This window comes from Mesoplodon bidens (assembly GCF_964165515.1).
Source record: "Mesoplodon bidens genome assembly, chromosome: 9".
NCBI lineage: Eukaryota > Metazoa > Chordata > Mammalia > Artiodactyla > Ziphiidae > Mesoplodon > Mesoplodon bidens.
In genome coordinates this window covers 98746217-98771610 of record NC_138166.1, presented here as the reverse complement: position 1 = coordinate 98771610, position 25394 = coordinate 98746217, and the positions used below count along the sequence as shown (strand labels likewise).

At 37.9% G+C, this 25394-nt stretch overlaps 1 protein-coding gene across 1 annotated transcript in view; it reads right to left on the bottom strand.

The window, feature by feature from the left end:
- CNTNAP2 (contactin associated protein 2) overlaps window positions 1-25394 on the bottom strand; it is a gene marked incomplete at both ends in the record, with an annotated part of 1080529 nt that overhangs the window by 273664 nt on the left and 781471 nt on the right. The window contains one exon of the mRNA XM_081243680.1: window positions 23141-23341. Coding sequence (XP_081099806.1) covers window positions 23141-23341 — 201 coding nt within the window. The remainder of the gene's footprint in view (window positions 1-23140; window positions 23342-25394) is intronic.

Here is a 25394-nt window from a genome sequence, read left to right as displayed (position 1 = left end):
CTCCCACCCTCCTACTTCCTTCTGAGCAGAAGCTGTTTAAAACACCTTTAATAGGATATCACTGCCTTAAGGGATCAGATCTTATTCACTTTTTAATCTCCCACAGAAGTTAGCTTAATACCTTAAAGTGAGTAGATGGTCAATAAACATTAGTTCAGAGAATGAATGAAAAAAAGAAGAAATGATGAGCAATTTCAAAATTAAACATGAAGACTTTTAAATACAAAACAATATGTACAATGTGGTGCAGTGACTAAAACCTTTTTATACTAAAACTTAATTAAGCAACAAATATAAAATGTTTGAAAGCAGAGTCTTTCCCATTTCTGTAGAGAGGATTTTAAACACAGGCAATATAAGCACTAGGTCTCATATAAAATTGGGAAAGGAGTAGCAATAAGGGGAAGATTTGTGGACCCTGGGGTGACAGAGTAATCCAAAAATTAGAGCACCAAAACGTTTTCCTTTATGGATAAGCAGTTGGTCAGAAAACAGATACCTACAGGAAGAGAAAGTTCTCCATTAAAAGGACAAAGGTACAAAATGAAAGAAATAAATTGCAAAAGACAGACTTCTTTGAACAATCTTCTTAATGGGAGGCCTTATTTACAAGTCTGTGCATAAATTAAAGCTGTTCATAGGGGTCTGTCTGGTCCTGAGCAACATGGCATAACTCACCTGACCACTGTTGCTTTGCATGATGCATACACAGCTATAAATATTTTTTAGACAAGTGGCATAGTTATAAAGAAATCTAAATCCCAATGTATTAATTAATTTAAATATCATTTTATATTCTGAGGACATCCAGGTGGGCTCTCAGGAGAATAAATCAGAAGATAGAAAGTTATTTTTAATATTTGCAAATGCTGAGAAAATATTTGTGTTTTGTTATTCTGTTTTCCACCTCATTTCAGTTTCTTTGTTATTGTTTCAAAGCAATCACTTAGGGAAAAAAAGGCATTATGCAAATTTGGCATCAAGTGATATTACATCACCTCATTAGGCAACATCCTGGTAGGTTTCAGGAGTTCTTTAAAACAAAACCCATTCCATTCTCTCCTCTTCCTTCCCAGGGGTAAATCTACTATCAGTCTTGGATTTAATGTATCTGGCTATAAATTAATTGTATTATTCTCTAGTCATTGTCATTTTCTTTATATTATCATGTGGTAACTTTCCAGTGGAGTCCCATACAAACACACGGCTTGCCTTCAGTATTTCAGCAAGAGCACACAGCTAGATGATAAGGTCTATTCACCACAACGGTTTCTCTGTCTTGGTGGCATCTGTTACCACAAAAGCTTCCAGGGAGTGCGTGGTTTCATTTGTCCTAAGACTTTTTTTTGCTGAGCAAGTATTTCTTCATTTTCACAGTCAATTCCAAACTGGAAGTCTAATATGAAGAAAATGATCAAAATATCTATAAAAGCTACTGTGAAAAAAAGTACTGTATCTGCATATTCCATTTAATCTCCATAGGGAGCCAAAATTCATGTTTCCTAGCAATGAATGTAAACATCTCAATCATCGTCTTTTTCCCCCCTCTCAGAACTGAAAAGAAAAAAAACCCATTAAGGATTTAGTTATATGTAGGACACATCTTTAAGTCTACCCAATTTTCTTTTTCTTTGTCTCTCCTATTCTTTCCAAAGGAAATTCAGTTATCCGTGTGCAATAATACAGCGTTAGAAACATTTTTTCCGACAAAAAGATAGGATTGGAAAGGACTTAAGAAATCACCTCTGTTGTCTTAGGTTGTCAGCGTTGGGGTCTTAGGCGGCTTCCCTGAAGAGTTTTGAAAATAAGATTGGGCTCTGAGTTAAACTAAAATATAAACATTTAAAGGATTGGAACAAAATTGCTACGAGATTAAATGGCTCCCAAGCTAGCAAGACTCCACTGTAATCTGATTGCATATATTAGCAGAGCTTCATAATAAAGGACAGGGTCAGAAGGAAGCTGGAAAGATGAGCCAATATGGAGGCAAAAGGGTGGTGAGCAAGATGGACTTTATATCCAGCTACAGGCTAAGGAAGAGGGCTCCATGGTCCACAGATAGTCTCTTCTCTCTAGCTCTCACATCACACTCCGCCCCTCCTGTTCTGGGTCCATGCTCGGGAAGCAGGCGTCTGATTTCAATTTGGCTCCTCGCATGGTAACCCTCCGGGGGGGTGGGGGGGGCGGTTGGCGGGTTAGAGAACACAGGTGTCCAGTCCCTCCAGCACTACATTTTTCATTACAAATTGATCCACTGGCATCCTGGTTTACAATTTGGCTCTCCACGTACCTTGCCAGCATAGAATGTGCTGGCCAGTCCATCCTATCCCATCAGCAGTCACTCTTCTCATTGTAAATTAATGTAACAGCATTCTGATTGCAGATCTCAATCTCAGAGGCTCTGATTATATTTGAGAGCAAACTAGAGTACACTGATGAATCAAGTTCCCTCACAAGAATCTGACTTTGAATTGTAGAAAACTCATTAAGGTAATGTCAGATATCTTGAGAGACAGCCTTCAAGACCTCTTCATGTGATCTAATTTCAGCTCCCAGAATTTGATGCAGGAAGCTAAGCTTCTTTTCCTTTTTGAAACTTCTACGCATAGGCAAGCATTTCATCTATACTATCCTAAGAAGTTGCTTCAGATAAAATCTCTGCTAAATCCTTTCTAATATAAGTGAAACCCAGTTTCTTTGTTTTTCTACTTTCTCATTAAAAATGAAATTTCCCCGGCAGTTCAACATTATTTTTATTTTCTCAAGGACTTCTTTTTTATAGATCTTCCTCCTACATATATAATTCCAATTATACTTCTCCTCCTCAGGTCATTTATCCTTGCCTTTATTTCTCTGAACCATGCCTATACATATTTTATACATTTTGCCTGAACTGCATTGCCCCAATCTTGAGGTGATACTCAACACAGGATAACAGTGATTCTGAGTGGTAGTAGAAAAACCGATTAAAAAATTGGGGGTTATATATTTTCACACTATGCTTATGCCAGGTGCTTTTTAAAGTTATATTTGGTCTATGTTACTTTAGACATTTATCTCTCATATTTGACCAAAGCCTACCCCTCCCCACTAAATATATCTCTGTTTTTGGTAAAATACTCTGGCTTCAGCTATATGATACTGAGTTACATTTAGTTTTAATTTTTTCCACCTCTGTCATTTTTAATCTTAAATTCATTTATAGCTATCAATTTAGTAAATTACAGCCAACTTTTAGTTATCTCTAGCCTGATTATTTTCCCCACAAATGCCATTTTTAAAAGCAGACACCTATTCTATATAAGTAATTTGTTTCGTTTGCATTTCAAAAAAGCTCTGTGTATTATTATTTTCAAGAAGTCTGTGCCATATAGTATGGAAGCCTATCAGAACTAACCAGTTTCTCATTTCAGGGACAGTTCAGTGGAAGAATTCAGCTTGACTAGGTTATTTTTGGAACCATGGAAGTTTTGTGTGTGCGTGTGTGTTTGTGTGTGTGTCTGTGGGTAGTATTTATGTATTTAAAACACATATAGGTACATTATTACAGAAGCATATGCACTGGTACATACCTCAGTGGATAAAAAATATATATATATATGTATATATATAGTTATGGTGGGTGCTTTGCTTAATCTGAAAAATATTTCAGGATTGGAAAGAAAAGGAATAATAAATTGCCTAGGAAAAGAAGGAGAAAGAAGTCATCACCATTGAGTATCTTGTAACTTCAATAGCATGTTTAGAGTACATTTTTAGATATTGGTTACTCCTATCTAAAAAATTATGGTAAAGCAATCTAAAGCCAAATATTAATTTTAAAATCATCTACTATATTCATTCATTTTTTTATACATCTTTATTGGAGTATAATTGCTTTACAACGTTGGGTTAGTTTCTGCTGTATAACAAAGTGAATCAGCTATACATATACATATGTCCCCATATCCCCTCCCTCTTGAGCCTCCCTCCTACCCTCCCTATCCTACCCGCCTACCTTGTCAAAAAGCTGATATTGTATGTGTGTGCAGTGATTCCCAAATTCAAACCCTCTGTGACAGTCTATGAGACCTACGTGCAATGACTACTCATTCGGGAAGTACACATTTCCTCTCTGCTCAGCATTATTTCATTAATACTTCCATTTTTACATGAAAACCTTATAAATTATTCTATCAGTTCTCTTTATGCAAATCCATGACTGGTTAATAGAGCTGAAACATCTATCTGCCTATGGTATGTACAAAGCTTCATTTTGTAGACTTGAGTACCTCATAATATCAGTCCTCCTGACTTTGTTGCTCTGATCACCTTACCATTTTGATGTTTTGACATGAAACAAAATAAAAACTTTTGGTTTCTAGAGACCTTTACATGGCTGCCTTCTAAGAAGAAAGATTCATTGATCTTAACATTTGGGCTAACAAGATCAATATGAGTTTATAAAAATTATGAGATACTAAATATAATCAACAGTCCGGCAGGACATAACAGGGAGTGGGCTGTTTGTTCTACTTATTTTTCTTTGTTCTCTCTGGCCTCACCCTCCTGCCCTGCCCCCCACGCCCTCATACTCAGTCCCCTCCCTCCTGTTACTCACTGTGGAACTACCTCCTCTGGTCCTCTCTCCCTCCCACTTACAAGACTGAACTGAGGGTTATTTTATTCTCTTGACAGAAAACAATTCCCTATCCTAAGAGAATGAATCTCTATGTCTCTGCTGGTTGACCTCCTGTCCATGTCAGTGTCCTAGGGCCCACCCCTCAGTCCCTGCCCACCCACTGGTAGACCTGGCCATCCCTGTCCTTCCCCGTTCTAATAGGGTCTCTGAACAATCTGTCAACAGCAAATTAATAAGATAAGAATGCAACATTAGGCAGATCATGACTGTTAGGCTTAGTGATGTGAGTTTCTTCTGCAAAGATCAAAAAAAAAAAAAAACTGTCAACATATTGTTTTCATATCTTATGTCTGAAAAAACGTGGATAACCTTTTGCAACATTTTTGTATTTCATCAATATAAAATTCACCTGTTTTATTTGAAATACCTGGATATTAAAAACATGAAAGTCGTGCTCTACAGAAAGAGACGCCTGTTTTTATTTCTTTCATATAAAATGTTTTTCAATATGGTTCCAAACAAATTGTCATCTAAACCATATTTTTGAATATATCTCCCAGGTCCAAACCAGGGATGTTGAAAGTAAAAAAGGTAGGATTTCAAAATGAAGGCTTTGCAGCTCTTATAAATGTATCTTTTACCCTACTACTTGACAAAAATGCTTCCGCCTTCAACTTTAATTATGCTGAAAGCACACAGTAATTCTGCAATCTAGAAGAAATCAAAAATTTCATAATCGATTAGCTTATGCGGGACCCAATTTATTTTATTTTAATTTTATTTATTTCCCAATCTCCCAATTCATCCCAGCCCCCATCTCCCAATTTCCCCCCTTGGTATCCATACATTTGTTCTCTACATCTGTGTCTCTATTTCTGCTTTGAAAACTGGTCCATCTGTACCATTTTTCTAGATTCCACAAAAATGCATTAATATGTGATATTTATTTTTCTCTTTCTGACTTACTTCACTCTGTACAGTCTCTAGGTTGACCCACGTCTCCACAAATGACCCAATTTTGTTCCAATTTATGGCTAAGTAATATTCCATTGTATATATATACATCTTCTTTATCCATTCGTCTGTCGATGGACATTTAGTCTGCTTCCATGACCTACCTATTGTAAATAGTGCTGCAATGAACATTGGGGTGCATGTGTCTTTTTGAATTATGGTTTTCTCTGGGTATATGCCCAGTAGTGGGATTGTTGGGTCATACGGTAATTCTATCTTTAGTTTTTTAAGGAACCTCCATACTGTTCTCCATAGTGGATGTGTCAATTTACATTCCTGCCAACAGTGCAAGAGGGTGCCCTTTTCTCCACACCCTCTCCAGCATTTATTGTTTGTAGATTTTCTGATGATTCCCATTCTAACCAGTGTGAGGTGATACCTCATTGTAGCTTTGATTTGCATTTCTCTAATAATTAGTGATGTTGAGCAGCTTTTCATGTGCTTCTTGGCCATCTGTATGTCTTCTTTGGAGAAATGTCTATTTAGGACTCCTACCAATGTTTTGATGGGGTTGTTTGGTTTTTTGATATTGAGCTTCAAGAGCTGATTATATATTTTGGAGATTAATCCTTTGTCCATTGATTTGTTTGCAAATATTTTCTCCCATTCTGAAGGTTGTCTTTTCGCCTTGTTTATTGTTTCCTTTGGTGTGCAAAAGTTTTTAAGTTTCATTAGGTCCCATTTGTTTATTTTTGTTTTTATTTCCATTACTCTAGGAGGTGGGTCAAAAAAGATCTTGCTGTGATTTATATCAAAGAGTGTTCTTCCTATGTTTTCCTCTAAGAGTTTTAGAGTGTCCGGTCTTACATTTAGGTCTTTAATCCATTTGGAGTTTACTTTTGTGTATCGTGTTAGGGAGTTTTCTAATTTCATTCTTTTACATGTAGCTGTCCAGTTTTCCCAGCACCACTTATTGAAGACATTGTCTTTTCTCCATTGTATATCCTTGCCTCCTTTGTCATAGATTAATTGACCATAGGTGTGTGGGTTTACCTCTGGGCTTTCTATCCTGTTCCATTGATTTACATTTCTGCTTCTGTGCCAGTACCATATTGTCTGGATTACTGTAGCATTGTAGTATAGTCTGAAGTCAGGGAGTCTGATTCCTCCAGCTCTGTTTTTTTGTTCTCAAGATTGCTTTGGCTATTCGGTGTCTTTCGTGTCTCCAAACAAATTTTAAGATTTTTTGTGCTAGTTCTGTAAAAAATGCCATTGGTAATTTGATAGGGATTGCATCGCATCTGTAGATTGCTTTGGGTAGTACAGTCATTTTCACAATGTTGATTCTGCCAATCCAAGAACATGGTATATCTTTCCATCTGCTTATGTCATCTTTGATTTCTTTCATCAGTATCTTATAGTTTTCTGAGTCCAGGTCTTTTACCTCCTCAGGTAGCTTTATTCCTAGGTATTTTTTTCTATTTGTTGCAGTGGTGAATGGGATTGTTTCCTTAATTTCTCTTTCTGATCTTTCGTTGTTAGTGTATAGGAATGCAAGAGATTTCTGTGCATTAATTTTGTAACCTGCTATGGTACCAGATTCATTGATTAGCTCTAGTAGTTTTCTGGTACATCTTTAGGATTTTCTATGTATAGTATCATGTCATCTGCAAACAGTGACAGTTTTACTTTTTCTTTTCCAATTTCTATTCCTTTTATTTCTTTTTCTTCTCTGATTGCCGTGGCTAGGATGTCCAAAACTATGTTGAATAACAGTGGCTAGAATGGACATCCTTGTCTTGTTCATGATCTTAGAGGAAATGCTTTCAGTTTTTCACCATTGAGAATGATGTTTGTTGTGAGTTCATCATATATGGCCTTTATTATGTTGAGGTAGGTTCCTTCTATGCCCACTTTCTGGAGAGTTTTTATCATAAATGGGTGTTGAATTTTGTCAAAAGCTTTTTCTGCACCTATTCAGATGATTATAGGTTTTTATTCTTCAATTTGTTAATATGGTGTATCACATTGATTGATTTGCCTATATTGAAGAATCCTTGCATCACTGGGATAAATCCCACTTGATCATGGTGTATGATCCTTTTAATATGTTGTTGCATTCTGTTTGCTAGTATTTTGCTGAGGATTTTTGCATCTATATTCATCAGTAATGTTGGTCTGTAATTTCCTTTTTTTGTAGTATCTTTGTCTGGTTTTGGTATCAGGGTGATGGCCTTGTAGAATGAGTTTGGGAGTGTTCCTTCCTCTGCAATTTTTTGGAAGAGTCTGTGAAGGATGGGTGTTAGCTCTTCTATAAATGTTTGATAGAATTCACCTGTGAAGATATCTGGTCCTGGACTTCTGTTTGTTGGAAGATTTTAAATCACAGTTTCAATTTCATTACTTGCGATTGGTCTGTTCATATTTTCTATTTCTTCCTGCTTCAGTCTTGGAAGGTTATACCTAAGAATATGTCCATTTCTTACAGACTGTCCATTTTATTGGCATACAGTTGCTTGTAGTGGTCTCTTAGGATGCTTTGTATCTCTGCGGTATCTGTTGTAACTTCTCCTTTTTCATTTTGAATTTTACTGATTTGAGTCCTCTCCCTCTTTTTCTTGATGAGTCTGGCTAATGGTTTATCAATTTTGTTTATCTTCTCAAAGAAACACCTTTTAGTTTTATTGATCTTTGCTATGTTTTGTTTGTTTCTATTTCATATATTTCTGCTCTGACCCTTATGGTTTCTTTCCTTCTAGTAACTTTGGGTTATGTTTGTTCTTCTTTCTCTAGTTCCTTTAGGTGTAAGGTTAGATTGTTTATTTGAAACTTTTCTTGTTTTCTGAGGTAGGAATGTATTGCTATAAACTCCCCTCTTACAACTGCTTTTGCTTCATCCCATAGGTTTTGGCTCATCATGTTTTCATTGTCATTTGTGTCTAGGTATTTTTTAACTTCCTCTTTGATTTCTTCAGTGATCTCTTGGTCATTTAGTAGTGTATTGTTTAGCCTCCATGTGTTTGTGTTTTTTACTTTTTTTTCCTGTAATTTATTTCTAATCTCATAGCTAATTTATTTCTAATCTCTAATCTCATAGAAGTATTTCTAATCTCCTTGTGGTCATAAAGGTGCTTGATATGATTTCAATTTTCTTAAACTTACCAAGGCCTGATTTGTGACTCAAGATGTAATCTATCCTGGAGAATATTCCATGTGCACTTGAGAAGAAAGTGTAATCTGCTGTTTTCAAATGGAATGTCCTGTAAGTATCAATTAAATCTATCTGGTCTATTGTGTAATTTAAAGCCTGTGTTTCCTTATTAATTTTCTGTCTTCATGATCTGTCCATTGGTGTAAGTGAGGTGTTAAAGTCCCCTATTATTATTTTGCTACTTCCATTTCCCCTTTTATAGCTGTTAGCCTTTGCCTTATGTATTGAGGTACTCCTATGTTGGCTGCATATATATTTATAATTGTTATAACTTCTTGGATTGAGCCCTTGATCATTCTGTAGTGTCCTTCCTTGTCTCTTGTAACATTCTTGATTTTAAAGTCTATTTTATCTGATATGAGGACTGCTACACCAGCTTTCTTTTTTTTTTTTTGTGGTATGCGGGCTTCTCACCGTTGTGGCCTCTCCCATTGAGGAGCACAGGCTCCGGACGCGCAGGCTCAGTGGCCATGGCTCACGGGCCCAGCCGCTCCACGGCATGTGGGATCTTCCCGGACTGGGGCACGAACCTGCGTCCCCTGCATTGGCAGGCGGACTCTCAACCATTGAGCCACCAGGGAAGCCCTCCAGCTTTCTTTTGATTTCCATTTGCATTCAGTATCTTTTTCCATCCCCTCATTTTCAGTCTGTATTTGTCCCTAGGTCTGAAATGGGTCTCTTGTAGACTGCATATAGATGTGTCTTGTTTTTGTAAACATTCAGCCAGTCTGTGTCTTTTGGTTGGAGCATTTAATCCATTCACATTTAAGGTAATTATTGGCATGTATGTTCCTATTACCATTTTCTTAATTGCTCTGGGTTTGTTTTTGTAGGTCCTTTTCTTCTCTTGTGTTTCCCACTTAGAGAAGTTCCTTTAGCATTTATTGTAGAGCTGCTTTAGTGGTGCTGAATTCTCTTAGCTTTTGCTTGTCTGTAAAGCTTTTGATTTCTCCATTGAATCTGAATGAGATCCTTGCCGGGAAGAGTAATCTTGGTTGTAGGTTCTTTCCTTTCATTATTTTAAATATATTGTACCACTCCCTTCTGGCTTGCAGAATTTCTGCTGAGAAATCAGCTCTTAACCTTACGGGATTTCCCTTGTATGTTATTTGTGGTTTTCCCCTTGTTGCTTTTAATAATTTTTCTTCATCTTTAATTTTTGTCAGTTTGATTACTATGTATCTGGGCATGTTTCTCCTTGAGTTTATCCTGCCTGGGACTCTCTGCCCTTCCTGGACTTGGGTGGCTATTTCCTTTCCCATGTGAGCGAAGTTTTTGACTATAATCTCTTCAAATATTTTCTCAGGTCCTTTCTCTTTCTCTTCTCCTCCTTCTGCGACACCTATAATGCGAATGTTGGTGTGTTTAACATTGTCCCAGAGGTCTCTTAGGCAGTCTTTATTTATTTTCATTTATTCTGTTCCATGGCAGTGATTTCCACCATTCTCTCTTCCAGGTCACTTATCTGTTCTTCTGCCTCAGTTATTCTGCTATTGATTCCTTTTAGTGTATTTTTCATTTCAGTTATTGTATTGTTCATCTCTGTTTGTTCTTTAATCCTTCTAGGTGTTTGTTCTTTACTTTTTCTACGTCTTTGTTAAACATTTCTTTCATCTTCTCAATCTTTGCCTCCATTCTTTTTCCAAGGTCCTGGATCATCTTCACTATCATTATTCTGAATTCTTTTCCTGGAAGGTTGCCTATCTCCACTTCATTTACTTGTTTTTCTAGTGTTTTATCTTGTTCCTTCATCTGGGACATAGTCCTCTGCCTTTTCCTTTTGTCTCTCTTTCTGTGATTGTGGTTTTCGTTCTGCAGGCTGCAGGATTGTAGTTCTTCTTGCTTCTGCTGTCTGCTTTCTGGTGGATGAGGCTATCTAAGAGGCTTGTGCAAGCTTCCTGATGGGAGGGACTGGTGGTGGGTAGACATGGGTGTTGCTTTGGTGGGCAGAGCTCAGTAAAACTTTAATCTGCTTGTCTGCTGATGGGTGGGGCTGTGTTTCCTCCCTGTTGGTTGTTTGGCCTGAGGTGACCCAGCACTGGAGCCTACAGGTTCTTTGGTGGGGCTAATGGCGGACTCTGGGAGCGATCTCATCAAATGAGTACTTCCCAGATCTTCTGCTGCCCGTGTCCTTGTCCCCTTGGTGAGCCACAGCCACCCCCTGCCTCTGCAGGAGACCCTCCAAAACTAGCAGGTAGGTCTGGTTCAGTGTCCTGTGAGGTCACTGATCCTTCCCCCCAAGGGGCCTGGTGTGCACACTACTTTGTTGTGTGTGCCCTCCAAGCCTGGAGTCTCTGTTTCCCCCCAGTCCTGTTGAAGTCCTGCAATCAAATCCTGCTGGCCTTCAAAGTCCGAGTCTCTGGGGATTCCTCCTCCTGTTGCCAGACCCCCATGTTGGGAAGCCTGACATGGGGCTCAGAATCTTCATTCCAGTGGGTGGACTCTTGTGGTATAATTGTTTTCCAGTTTGTGAGTGGCCCACCCAGTGGTTATGGGATTTGATTTTATTGTGATTGCGCCCCTCCTACCATCTCACTGTGGCTTCTCCTTTGTCTTTGGATGTGGGGTATCTTTTTTGGTGTGTTCCAGTGTCTTTCTGTTGATGACTGCTCAGCAGTTAGCTGTGGTTCTGGTGTTCTCGCAAGACGGAGTGAGTGCATGTCCTTCTACTCTGCCATCTTCAGTACATAATCTCCCCATTTTATTTTTATCTTTCCTTCTCTCTCTCTCTCCCATCTCTCTGCCTCTCCCCTACCACTTCTCCTTTCCTCCCCTTCCTCCCTTTTATTTTTTTAAATATTTTGTTAGAAAATACATGAGTTCTAGAGGCACATAAGCCTAGAGTTTAATCTTGGTTTGGACGCTTATCACAATATTTACCATTTTTCCTGTGGTGAGTTAAGTAACCCCTCTGAAGTTGTTTCTTCAGTTATGAAATGAAACTGTGATATATAACTTGCAAAGCTTTGGGGGTGGACTGAATGAGCCAATATATGTAAATGCCCATGGTAAATGTTTAATACTAATGCCATTTCCCCTCCATTTATATCATTATCTAATTTGGAGATAATTATTTTAAAGTATTATTTATCCAACTATATAGGTAACAATATATTTAGCCTGAACGCCAGATCCAATACCAAGAGAAAGAAAGAGTCATCATTTCTTCAAGAGAATTTAAAACCTGAGGTGAAGGTCAAAGTGGCTGTGGCATTCCTAGTCAACTATCACTCTGCAACATTATTCACTGTCATAAAAACTACCAGTTGCTGGTTTTGGCAAATAGTAAGCAAACACAACAGGGTAATTAGAATCCAGCTGCTATTCGGGTGACTTAGTATTTTAGAGAAGTTTTGTCACTCCCTGATGGGAAAATAACAACCTACCAAACATACAGTCTTCAAAATAAAATTTATCTATTATTTCGTCCATATCCAATTCTACACAGAAATGCATAAAGATGAGTTTTAATTTTATTTCTTTGAACTTCTTTAACATTTCCTTTACTTTGCATGGCAATGGGATTTGATTCAATTATGAGTAAACAACAACAAAACTGTAAAATAATGTTGATGGGGTGACAGAAGTATTTTGCAGCTTTTCTAAGGTTATGGATATAGAGTGTTCTTATTTGGATCTATGGAGATGCTTGACTCTAGACAGAACTCTGAGTGGATAATGAGTTAATAATGCCATATCCCTGGTGGACATATGCCAATTTGGTGAAAATGTGAAACAGAGGTGTCTACAGGGTTTTTCTGAAGCAACACAGAGAACAGGAAAATCTTTTCTTTGACTTATCTTCCTGACTAAAGTTGATCTACTTGATTCATTCAAATTGTCATTGCTGTAACCATATAAAATGATATTTCATTTGGCAACCTGACACCAGGCTCAAATGTGCCCTCATCAGAAATGGAGAGATATGAGAATAAAATATCCCTCAACACCTCTAACACGTTGTCTCACCTGTCTGATGCCATAGAGAGGTACACGTTGCACAAATGAGGGAATAAATCACTGCTACTCTAGAATTTCTCTGTTGTCCATTTAAAAAATAATGTTTGTGGGGCTTCCCTGGTGGCGCAGTGGTTGAGAGTCCGCCTGCCGATGCAGGGGACACGGGTTCGTGCCCCTATCCCAGAAGATCCCACATGCCGCGGAGCGGCTGGGCCCGCGAGCCATGGCCGCGGAGCCTGTGTGTCCGGAGCCTGTGCTCCGCAACGGGAGAGGCCACAGCAGTGAGAGGCCCGCGTACAGCAAAAAAAAAAAAAAAAAAAAAAAAATAATGTTTGCTGGTCAATTTTATGTATCAACTTAGCTAGGCTTAGGTGCCCAGTCATTAAACCAAACACTAGCCTAGGTGTTGCCATGTAGGTATTTTATAGATATCATTAAAGTCTATTATCAATTGACTTTAAATAAGGGTGGTTATGCCAGATAATCTGGATGGGCTGATTCTATCAGTTGAAAGGACTTAGAGTAAAGCTGAGGCAAATGTTATTTAAAAAGTATTATCTTTGCCTTCCTTGTATTCTCATAGCATCCAGCAGAGTATTTTGTATTCAATAAATGTTGCTGAATAAATAACTGAGCAATTTCTCAATAATACTCTAGATATTTCCAAGATATTTTTATAGTAAAACTCTCTTTTCTTTCAATATCCTGTTTAAGACAGGTATTTTGAATGGACCTGGAGGAATCAGGCTTGCTGACTACAAAGCTACAATATACTACTGACACAAAAAAGACATATAGATCAATGGAACAGGATAGAAAGTCCAGAAATAAACCCACATGCCTATGGTCAGTTAATCTATGACAAAGGAGGCAAGGATATACAATGGAGAAAAGACAATCTCTTTAACAAGTGGTGCTAGGAAAATGGGACAGCTACATGTAAAATAATGAAATTAGAACATTCTCTAACACCATATACAAAAAATAAACACAAAATGGATTAAAGACCTAAATGTAAGACTGGATACTATAAAACTCATAGAGGAAAACGTAGGCAGAACACACTTTGACATAAATCACAGCAATATTTTTTTGTATCCGTCTCCTAGAGTGATGGAAATAAAAAAAATAAACAAATAAGACCTAATTAAACTCAAAAGCTTTTGCACAGCAAAGGAAACCAGAAACAAAATGAAATGACAACCTACGGAATGGGAGAAAATATTTGCTAATGATGGTACCAACAAGGGATAAATTTCCAAAATATACAAACAGCTCATACAGATTAATATCAAAAAAACAAACAACCCAATCAAAAAATAAGCAGAAGACCTAATTAGACATTTCTCCAAAGACGACATACAGATGGCCAACAGGCACATGAAAAGATGTTCAACATCACTAATTATTAGAGCAATGCAAATCAGAACTACAATGAGGTATCACCTCACACCAGTCAGAATGGCCATGATTAAAAAGTCTACAAATAATAAATGCTGGAGAAGACATGGAGAAAAAGGAACCCTCCTACATTGTTGCTGGGAATGTAAACTGGTGCAGCATCTATGGAGAACAGTATCCATACTGTTCCTTAAAAAAACAAAAATAGAGTTACCATATGATCCTGCAATCCCATTCCTGGGCATATATCCAGAGAAAACTCTAATTAAAAAAGATACATGCACCCCAAAGCATCACTATTTACAATAGCCAAGGCACGGAAGCAACCTAAGTGTCCATCAACAAATGAATGAATAAAGAGGATGTGGTATATATACACAATGGAAAATTATTCAGCCATAAAAAACAACGAAATAATGCCATGTGCAGCAACATGGATGGACCTAGAGATTATCTTATTAATTAAAGTAAGTCAGATAGAGAAAGACAAATATCATGATATCACTTATATGTGGAATCTTAAAAAATGATATAAATGAACTTATTTACAAAACAGAAATAGACTCACAGACATAGAAAACAAACTTATGGTTACCAAAAGGGATAGTGTGGGGGGGTGGAATAGGTAAATTAGGAGTTTGGGATTAACAAATACACACTATTATATATAAAATAGATAACCAACAAGGATCTACTGCATAGCAAAGGGAACTATATTCAATATCTTATAATAACCTATAATGGAAAAGAATCTGAAGAAGAATATATATATATGAATGAATATATATATATATAAGTATATATAACTGACTCACTTTGCTATAAACCTGAAACTAATATACTGTACATTAACTATACTTCAATTAAAAATGATTAATAAAAATGTAATTTATCTAATCTGACCAATTAGGTTTATCCTCACTTTATGATGTCATTAAAATGTATAATTATAAAGATTATGTACAACCAAAAAAGTCTGATTTAAGCCCACGAAGAGACAATTTTCAAATTCTACAGAGTGATATAGGATTACTTCAAAGTTCTCATTTGTTTCTATTTTAGTCATTAAAAAATGAAGCTACACACACATAGGCACTCACAAAATAAAATGGCAGCAATAAAAAACAATCTTTATCATGCTATAGAAGGTCAGTGTTCTTCAAAGGCTCACCCTAAAGCTCAAAATGTTGGCAACTTGAAATGAGTACACTTTTAATAGAAGTCAGACAAGCTATCCTCAATAAATCTGACCTTAAGATTAATTTATTAATCAAAATATTGGATTTGACCCAAGGCCACTTGACAAAGAGTATTTCTAATCATAGACAGAAAAAGTAAATGCCAAGAGGGAAAATGTTCTTTCATGGTGGTTGAAGAGATGGGGTGGGTACAGATACTGCTGGGCTTAGTTCTACCCTCACTTTGGTGGCAGCACACTGACCTCTCTACATGTTTACACACTCTTAATGTGTCAGAAAAAAACGTTTATAGTAGGGCAGATTTGCATTTGAACCCCAGCTTGCCCGCTTCCAGCTGTAGTGATGTTCAGTGAGTTTATTCACCTCTTTGAGCCCTGTGTTTGCAAAATGGAGATAATAAAATCTACTTTGCATAACTTTGATAGTTAAATGAGATAAAATGTCAAGGATGGTATTGGTCAATAGAATTTAATGGAAATCTCTACCTGTTTCTTTACTTCCTTTCTCAGAGCAGGTGTTCATTCTTTGCCAAGGCAAATTCCATACTCTCTTTTCTCTCGTGGGATCTATTACGTTCCTTATCTGTCTTATACCTTTAGCTTCAGCCTCTACACGGCCTCCTACATTTATAAACTTACTCATAACTCCCTCATCCTTAAAAACCCCAAACCCTCACTTGGGCTCTGCCTTCCGGTTAAGCAGCAATCCTCTATATAGCCATGCCTTTACCATGGAACTTTTTGAAAACCTTCACTTGTTTCCTTTTGCCATTCATTCTTCAGTGGCTGCACCCAGCAGACCCCACAGATGTGAAACTCCAGTGGCCTCGCAACAGCCAAAGCCAAAGCTGACTTCCTTCTTTGATGTCTCACCACCGACCACATCTCAGTTTTCCTGTTTTTGTTTTTCACCTGTTGATTGTTAAACACACATTTCCCTTAGCTTCCCCATTATAAGGCTTTTCTAATTTGATTCTCTTCCTACTGCTCTGATAACTACTTTTGAGTCCCTTTAGTTAGCAGCATCCACTCCTTAAATTACTTTTTCAAATTAGTATTTTCTTTCCTTCTGTTCTTTTCTTGCACCTCCCATGACCTCTTTGAGTCATCTTGTGAAGGCTTTACAACTGTTCATAGTCGTCCATTTGAACTTTACCCCTGGGTACATGGGAAGACTGCATTTTCCCTTCCCCTAAAGTTACTCTACATATACGCAGTCACAGACCCTGTTCATTTTACTATCTAAACTTAAAACCGTCTTTCCTCCTAATTCCCAGTGACCCTACAGGTCATCCAGTCTCCTCTGTACTCCTGTGACATTGTACCAGATGGTCCATCATACAGACTCTGCCCTTCCTGGATTCTATCCTCCTCATCACAGCCAGAATACCCGTACTTACAACCATTTCCTTTGCCCTTGGAGTGAAACCCTAACCATCACTCAGAGACTCTGGACTGATCTCCTCACGTCTGCTTTCCTCTCTCTCACCCTCATGTTCTCTGCTGCAGCCACTCTGACCTCTCTCATTTCCTTCAAAGTCCTGTGTTCCTTGACCTGTATCTCAGAATTACTGCACATTCTCACATCTCAAACCTAGATGTCCCCCTGCCATTTTTCTTCTTAGTTAACTCAAATGAATCCTTCACATCTCAGCCTACATATCACAATTCCTGATACACAAGAAACAATACATATATATGGATTATCTCATCCATTATTCCAGCCGAGACTTTGATCAACTCCTACCCACACTGCTGAAATAGTCGCTACTCTCCCCTGTGACCATTCTGTCCCTTTTAACTACAGGGTCCTCTATGAAGATGCCAGTTGCCTGGGTGTAGAATATTGCTAGATTTAATTTTCTAATTTTACCTTTTAGTTATTACTATCTTCATTGCTTGTCCCATTTAATTGTATCCTCCAATTTCATTACCATTATTTAACATAATGATTAAGTAGATAAATGATTAATCTTTTGATTAACATACTGACTAGTCACAATGAAACTCATTCACGGAAAATGCCAGTCTTTACTCGCAGTTGAGCAATGTTTTATCTAGGTTGTTTCAAGAGTTAAACATCATAGTATCTTATAATGCACATCACAAGCTGAAAATTCACTTTTTTGATAGCTTCACCGAAGTTTAGAATTTTTTTCTAAAAATAGGTTATAAGTTACAATGCCAGACTCATGTTTTCTTGTCTTTTGGATGCCACTAAATCACAGTTCAGTATCATTAAAGTATATTGAATTTTACAGAGCTTACTTAACAGGTAAAAATTGTGAACATAACTCCTTTTCAACAGATACAAAATCTAATAGTAAACTACCCAAAAGGATGGATAATTTATACTGTTTCTTTCTAAAAAAGAAGCAATAAAACTATGACTTATGAGAACAAAACTACATGGCACAATGAAAAACACTGGGAACAAATGAAATCAACACTAAATATAGTCAGAAAAATAGGAAACATACCAACTTTATATCTCTATAATTAAATATTTATACATGTAAGGAATAAATACTTCAGAAGAAAATGCTTAATTAGAAAGTATAAAGTTTTATAAAATAAATACATGACAACAGTGCATCTAAAATACACAAATAAGCATTTAAAATCAGGCTAATAGGTCTTATCCAAATATAGAGAAATATTTTTGCCATTTAAAAGCATTAGGATTGTTGACTAAGTCTTGACTCAACTGGGATCTAATATACTTTCTCCTGGTGTCTAATTTATCAAATTTAAGTTCTTGAGGTATTTATTTTCAGAAGTAGATTTCATTGTTTAAAGATTTCTGCCTTTCATTAAGTTCAGGTATCAGTATATTTGCGGTTCTGGGGATATAAATATAAAACATGTTAACATCCTTGTGGTTTTGGATAGCTATTAATGGTTGTTTGTTTTTCCCATTTGGGTAGAATTAATTTGTTTATTTTCAAATTGGTATGAAATAAAATAAACTTGTCTTTGCTCTGTGTCTTTTGTAAAGTTGATTAAGGACAAGTGAATTAATAGTTACATTGCAAGGATAGATATCACCATAAAGAATGGCAAAAGCATTACTTTAAAATTGATTCCGTTTAAAAATTTTGTAGTAATAAAAAGAAGTGATGGGGGACTTCCCTGGTGGCTCAGTGGTTGAGAATCCACCTGCCAATGCAGGGGACATGGGTTTGAGCCCTGGTCTGGGAAGATCCCACATGCTACGGAGCAGCTAAGCCCGTGTGTGCACCGCAATTACTGAGCCTGCACTCTAGAGCCTGTGAGCCACAACTACTGAGCCTGTGTGCCACAACTACTGAAGCCCGTGCACATAGAACCCTTGCTCCGCAACAAAAGAAGCCAGCGCAATGGGAATCCCGGGCACCGCAACGAAGAGTAGCCCCCTGCTCGCAGCAACTGGAGAAAGCCCACGCACAGTAACGGAGACCCAATGCAGCCAAAAACAAATAAATAAAATAAATAAATTTATATATAAAAAAAAGAAGTGATGGGACTTTCCTGGTGGCACAGTGGTTAAGAATCTGCCTGTCAATGCAGGGGACACGGGTTTGAACCCTGGTCCGGGAAGATCCCATGCACCACAGAGCAACTAAGCCTGTGAGCCACAACTACTGAGCCCGTGTGCCGCAACTACTAAAGTCCACGTGCCTAGAGCCCATGCTCTGCAACAAGAGAAGCCACCACAATGAGAAGCACGCTCACCGCAACCAAGAGTAGCCCCTGCTCGCTGCAACTAGAGAAAGCCCACGCGCAGCAATGAAGATCCAATGCAGCCAAAGAAATTAATAAATAAAATTTTTAAAAAGTCATAACACTGTAAGTCATATATTACTATCCTTGTAAAAGTTTTGAGAAACCATTAATGGGTAAATCTACATTTATTAGCTAATGGTGTGGCACAACTAAAGATTTATCAAAATAAAAATGAGGTCCATATACATGTAAAATCAACTCTTTATCCTAAGTATCATTAGCAACTGTAGAGCCCCAAATGAACTCTTGAGGGTAAGGCTCTTAAAACAAAGAATAACATTTTAAGTACATAGCTATTACAAACCCATTTGATATTCATTTTACACTTGATCTTAGCCAAAAGGCCGAGAAGCGATTGATATTCATTTTAATTGCCATGACTATAATGAATATACTTTGTATTCAAACAGATGTCACAAGTACTACTACAGAAGTTCCAATAAAATTCAGCCTTAGTTAAGAATGAGTAAATGGATATTTAAAATGGAACGTTACCAGGAAGGAGGGAGAAAACCAATTACAGAAAACATCAGCTCCTTAAAATAGCAAATTAAAGATTTGTATTAAATTGTATTCTTTCATACTTGGACGTATACAGAATACAGTAATACAGGAAAACTTGCTATATCAACCACTCCTTTTCCTTGCCTCAGCTGTCTACGGATTAATTAACCCTGAAAATAGAAATTGGGATATGAAAAATGCCTAAGAAGAGTAGGCTGAAATTCACTTTACAATAGTCTACGAAAAGGATTTTTAAAATACCACTATGCCAATTTATTTTAGCTGGAGGAACAGGTAGTTATGTATGCCATTTTATTTCAGTTGGTCAGACAAGTTCTAATATTCCCTTTAATCTTCTCCCACACAGAGGACTGACGCCTTAAAATCCAAGATGAGAGGCCTCATGCCATAAATTAAAGATGGTATTTTTCAATGTACGGTTCACAGAATGACGCATGGATGTTTGTTAAAAGCAAACATTCCTGTGCCCCAACCAAGTTCTCCCGAGTCAGAATCACGGAATCAGCATTGTGACGAGCAACCTGAAAATTCTGATGTACACACTTGTTTAAAAACAACTGACTGAAGGTTGAATGAGGAAATATTTAAAACAATGTATTTGTCATTTCATTCCAGTCAGCAAACATTTATTAAGTCCGATCCTATGTGAGTAAAAATTTGATACATGGAGGGTGTCCCCAAAGGCAAGAAGAATATGATAACATGATTTTCAATGCACAGTTTAGGAAGTATAATAATAACCTGCAAATGTCTGCAAACACAAAGAAAATAGTGTGCTTATTGTACAGATTAACAATTCACTCTTGATTTCAATTTAGTAGTTCTTCATCTGAAAAGGTGTCTGGAGGCTGAAGAGAAGTGTGTTTAGCGTATTATGAGAAAACGTAATGGAAGTATTTTTAAAAACAAATTTATCCTGTTTCCTGATGGTTTTGGACATCCTGTGTTTCCAAAAGGAGGGTAATAAGTGTGTGAGGCTTCTTGGTGGCTGGGGGAAGGCACAGAGTGTACCAGTGAGGGAAGGGAAGGAATGAACTACAAGACCAGAACTGCTAAAAGCAAATTGTTTCTCTTACCTCTAGCCTAATTCTCCTGGTGCCTGAACTGTAAGATAAACTTATTTGGAGGTTGCATTGTGTTTTTTAACCACGAGAGCAAATATTCAAACAGAAAAAGTTGACTTTGGAGTTTAATAGAAGAATGGAAGAAAATAAAGAAAATAAAGCTGATGGTACCAAGTTATTTTTCTGGTCAGCAGTTTTCCCTCACACCATCCCCTCCAGGACTGGAGACTGATGGACTGGAATCTTTGGAATGAACTTCCACAAGGAGCACTCGCTCATTAAACTGAGGGCAGACAAGCTGATGGGATTCATTAATTGTGCCTAGTGCTCCGGATTTTCTATAATCGTTGGTTGACTTTTCTTAGCACTGGAAACAGGATCCAGTAAAAATAAAACTAAAGGCTGAAATAAGTGAAGGTGGATAGAAGAACAGTTGTAGGGACCTTCAGGGATTTCCATTGCCCACAGCTATGGTTCTCACAGTGGTCTCTAGACCAGCAATACCATCATCACCCGGAAACTCACTGCAATAGCACACTCAGGCTGCCATAGCAAAATACCATCGGCTGAGTAGCTTAAACAACAGACATTTCTTTTCTTACAGTTCCGGAGGCTCTAAGTCCAAGGCCAAGGTACTGGCCAGTTTGGTTTCCGGTGAGAGTGCTCTTTCTGACTCTTCCTCTTTTTATAAACCACCAATTCAGTCAGGTTAGGAATCCAACCATATAACCTCATTTAACCTTAATTATCTCCTAAAAGCCCTGTCTCAAATACGGTCACAATACGGATTAGGACTTCAACTTGTGAATTCTGGGGGACACAATTCAGTCCAAAACACTCATTACAAATGAAAATTCTGGAGCCCCACCTCAGACCTACTGAATCAGAAATTCAGGGAACGAAGCCCAGCAGTTTGTGTCTCATTAATCCCTCCAGGTTATTCGCATGCACACTAAAGCCTGAGAAGCATGAGCCTCCAGGGAAAACTCTCAGCATTGCATTTAATTTCCTCCACGATTTCTCCCATTTTTACTTTCCAGCCTTATTTCTTACTGCTCTTTGACACGAACTCTGCTTCTGCTAAACTACTTCTCACTGTGGCCTGAAAGATCATTCGTATTCTATCTTCCAGACTCTTGTTTACTCTCACCAACCTCCAATTATCTTTCGACCTCTTTAATGAAGCTTCACTTCAACATCCCAGCCACAGTCACGTCTTCTTTCTCCAAATAGCAGAAGCACTAATTGTCTGAACCAATCATTTTCATATTTTACAGATTTTACTTTCTTAGAGTTCATAGGTTATACTTGTCTGTAATTTTAGCACAAGGCTTTGCACATAAAAGCACTTAAATCTTCAAAACATTATAGACTGTCCTGCTTATAACTCTTCTCTGTGACTCTGAACAACACTGGCCCCAGTACAACACTAATTTGGGACATCAAGCAGTCCCTTGGTCTCTGACATAATGCCACTTCCAAAGTTGTTTAATAATAAAAAAAATCATCAATATACTATTTGCTCTTTATTAAGTCCTTAAGTGCATCAAGCCTTATAACGGGCACTTAGTATATTCCCTGATTAAATTCTCACAGTCACCCTGAAATAGGCATTATGATCCCTCTTTGACTGAAAGACACTGGAAACTGAGGCAGAGAAGTTCAATGAACTCCCCCAAAGTCACATATCCGAGAAGCAGCAAGGCTGAAAAGTGTGAACATATGTTTCTCTGACTCAAAGCACATGCTTTACTTCTATGTTATACTATAGACGAAGAGATTTAGTTTGCTGTCAACATAATGAATTTACTGCCAAGAATCCCAGAGTGTATGGGTCTTGTGGTGAAGATACTTCCAATATACCCTTTGTAAACTCTATCTTCTTTATCCCCAACACACACACACACACAAGTCCTGAAGCACTGCTAAAAGTAAGCCATCATGAAAAAAAAAAGGGCAGACTTCTTGAGACCAACAGATGCTGTTAAATGACTACAGACAACAAACAGCTCTAAATTCTATCGCTATTCTATATGCTATTTACCTGCAGACAGCCTTCGGAATTCTTTCATCTCTATGTTAGAGACAACTGAAGAACTCAAAGGGAATTACTTGAAAGTTCACAAGGAGCTTTGATAAACTTTTGCCCAAAGCAAATACTGATAATTACGCACTACAAGCACTCACACACACACACACATATATGCATATAAATTTTTAAAATCGCTAAGTTAGAAACAATGGAATTTTTTTGAAAAAATAGTATTTCTTAGCTTCCTTCTCCAGAAAGAAAAAACAAGTGGTTATATTTTACTTTCACAGCTGCCCGTGCTTTGAAGACTGGACTGTTAAGATAATAAGCCACACCTGTTGGACTGTTTAGGTAATTCCAATCACCAGCTGAGATAGTAATTAAAAGTAACATTCCATTCTCAGCCTACCTGGGGTGTTCAACAACCTGGACATCTTGCAGAAATAGGAGATGTACTGCTCACAATACTCGGCGCTGTTGGTGATGGCACTGATCTGGTCCATGGAGGCGCTATAAATGAGCTGTGTCACCGAGTATTTTTCTGGGTTGTAGCCCACCACCGTCGTCTGCATTTGCAAATCATGAGACACTATGGTCCATACTTTGTCCTCTGTGGGGAGAAAAATGCCACAACAATGGGTCATTAGTATGCAAATGAATCTTCAAATGTCAGAAAATAAGTGAGCTATACTTTCACTGGTGTTTTCCCTGAACTGCTGTAGAACAGAACTAAGGACAGTAATACTTGAAGTAACCCCTACCCTTTCTCACACTTAAGTTCTGCTTATATAGACAGAGTAGAAAAGTAATATTTTTTATTAAAAACAAATGCAAGATACCTCCTGAAAATGAAACCAAATAGCCTGAGAATCTGGTTGATGCTCTAATATCTGCAGCACTGAATGCGAGGCCCATTGTGCTCCAGAGCCCTCCCGGCTCTGTAATCCCTCAGTCCTTCCGTAAAACAGTATTTGCTCCTTCCTAAATGAACTACGTGCTCTCAAGCCTCTGGATCTTTGTACATGCTGTTTGCTCTAATCAGAATATGCATACTCATCTTGTCAACAAATATTCTTTTCACCCTGACCTTTCAGTTATAATTAGACACTGCATGCTCTGTTATTGAAATGCTCTACACATGTGGGATGATGTAAATAAGTAATTATCTTGGTGTTTTGGACCCCGAAAACTTCAATATGTGAAAAGGAGAAGCATATATAAGATTGATGAGATTAAATTAAAATCCTATATGGTTCTGCATTTGAATTAGAAGCATCACTATGAACCCAAGATGATGTTATCTTTTTAAAAATGTAGATATATGTCTTAGTTCTGTCCACTGAAAAAGTCCCCAAACAAGGACCAACCTCTGGCACCAGACTGTCATTATTCAATACCATTTTCCATTAAGAGAAAACTAAGCCCCCAGAGAAATGGCTGATTCAGGGCTGGAAATGGATAAGAGGAGCCTGGAACATATTGTCACTTCAGAAACAAACTACTGGAGACAGAGAGTGGTTCAAAAAACCCCAGGGCCAAAGAAGGATGATTTTAATTAACATCAATAAGATTTTCCTGCAATGAATTAAAATACAGCCAGTATATTTAACTCCATGAGTTTGTACAAAAAAAAGAAATGTCTAATTTTGGAAGATGCTAGGTAACTAACTCATTACTTTGAATATTGGTAAATAGAGGCAAAGAATCCAGCATTTAGTCTACCTTAGCTATATGAAGTGTAATGTAACTAAATACTTTCTTTATGGAAATATTTCAGCTCATAAATGAAGGCTAAATGATAAATTTTTTAACTTCTAACAAGTTAGTAGGATCTAAGTAGTATTATTCATGGTCGCTAATATAACAAGTAAAACCAGAGGAGACGTGCCTCCTGGGGATCAGGAGGGGAGGGCAAGTACACAGCACTACATGTGGAGAGGTGCGGACAAAACTCAGAGGTGAATTTCACCAAGCTTACAGACCTACCTGCCAACTTCTAGAAAATACAGGGGAAAGGGGAACATGTTCAATGTCACCAAAGGGAAACAGCAAAATCCATGCTGTGGAAAACTGTATACATCATACAATCTTGTTTTTCAACAGGTGAGTGAGTGATAACTTACAAAGGAAGAGAGAGACACACACACACAGAAGAGAGAGAGACAGAGAGACAGAGAGCTTTAGATTAAGAGAGATGAGAGATGTCCTGAACTTGCCCCTCCTGAGGTCTTCCTATTTCAGGAAATGGCAACTCCACTCGTCCAGTTCTAGGACAAAAGCCTTGGAGTCGCCCTCAACTCTTCCCTTTCTTCCACCTCCTCCTGCAGCCTGTCAGTGACCCCCGCCTGCTCTACCTTCAATAATTCTTCCGAATCTGGGCATTCCTCACCCCACCCCCGCCACTGCTCTGGTCGAAGCCCCAGGGCCGCTCGCCTGCATCCCACAGTAACCTCTAACCAGTCCCCTCTTTCCACCCTTGCACCCTCACACCTACCTTCAACACATCAACCAGGCTGAGGTTTTCGAGCTCAAGTCAGATTTTGACACAGCTCAGGGTCCTCCCATGGCACCCGGTCTCGTTCACAGACAAAGTCTAGTTCTTAGAATAGTGAAAGGCCCTCCGAGATCCGGCTCTTCCTTGCCGCCCTACTCATCTCCCCCTC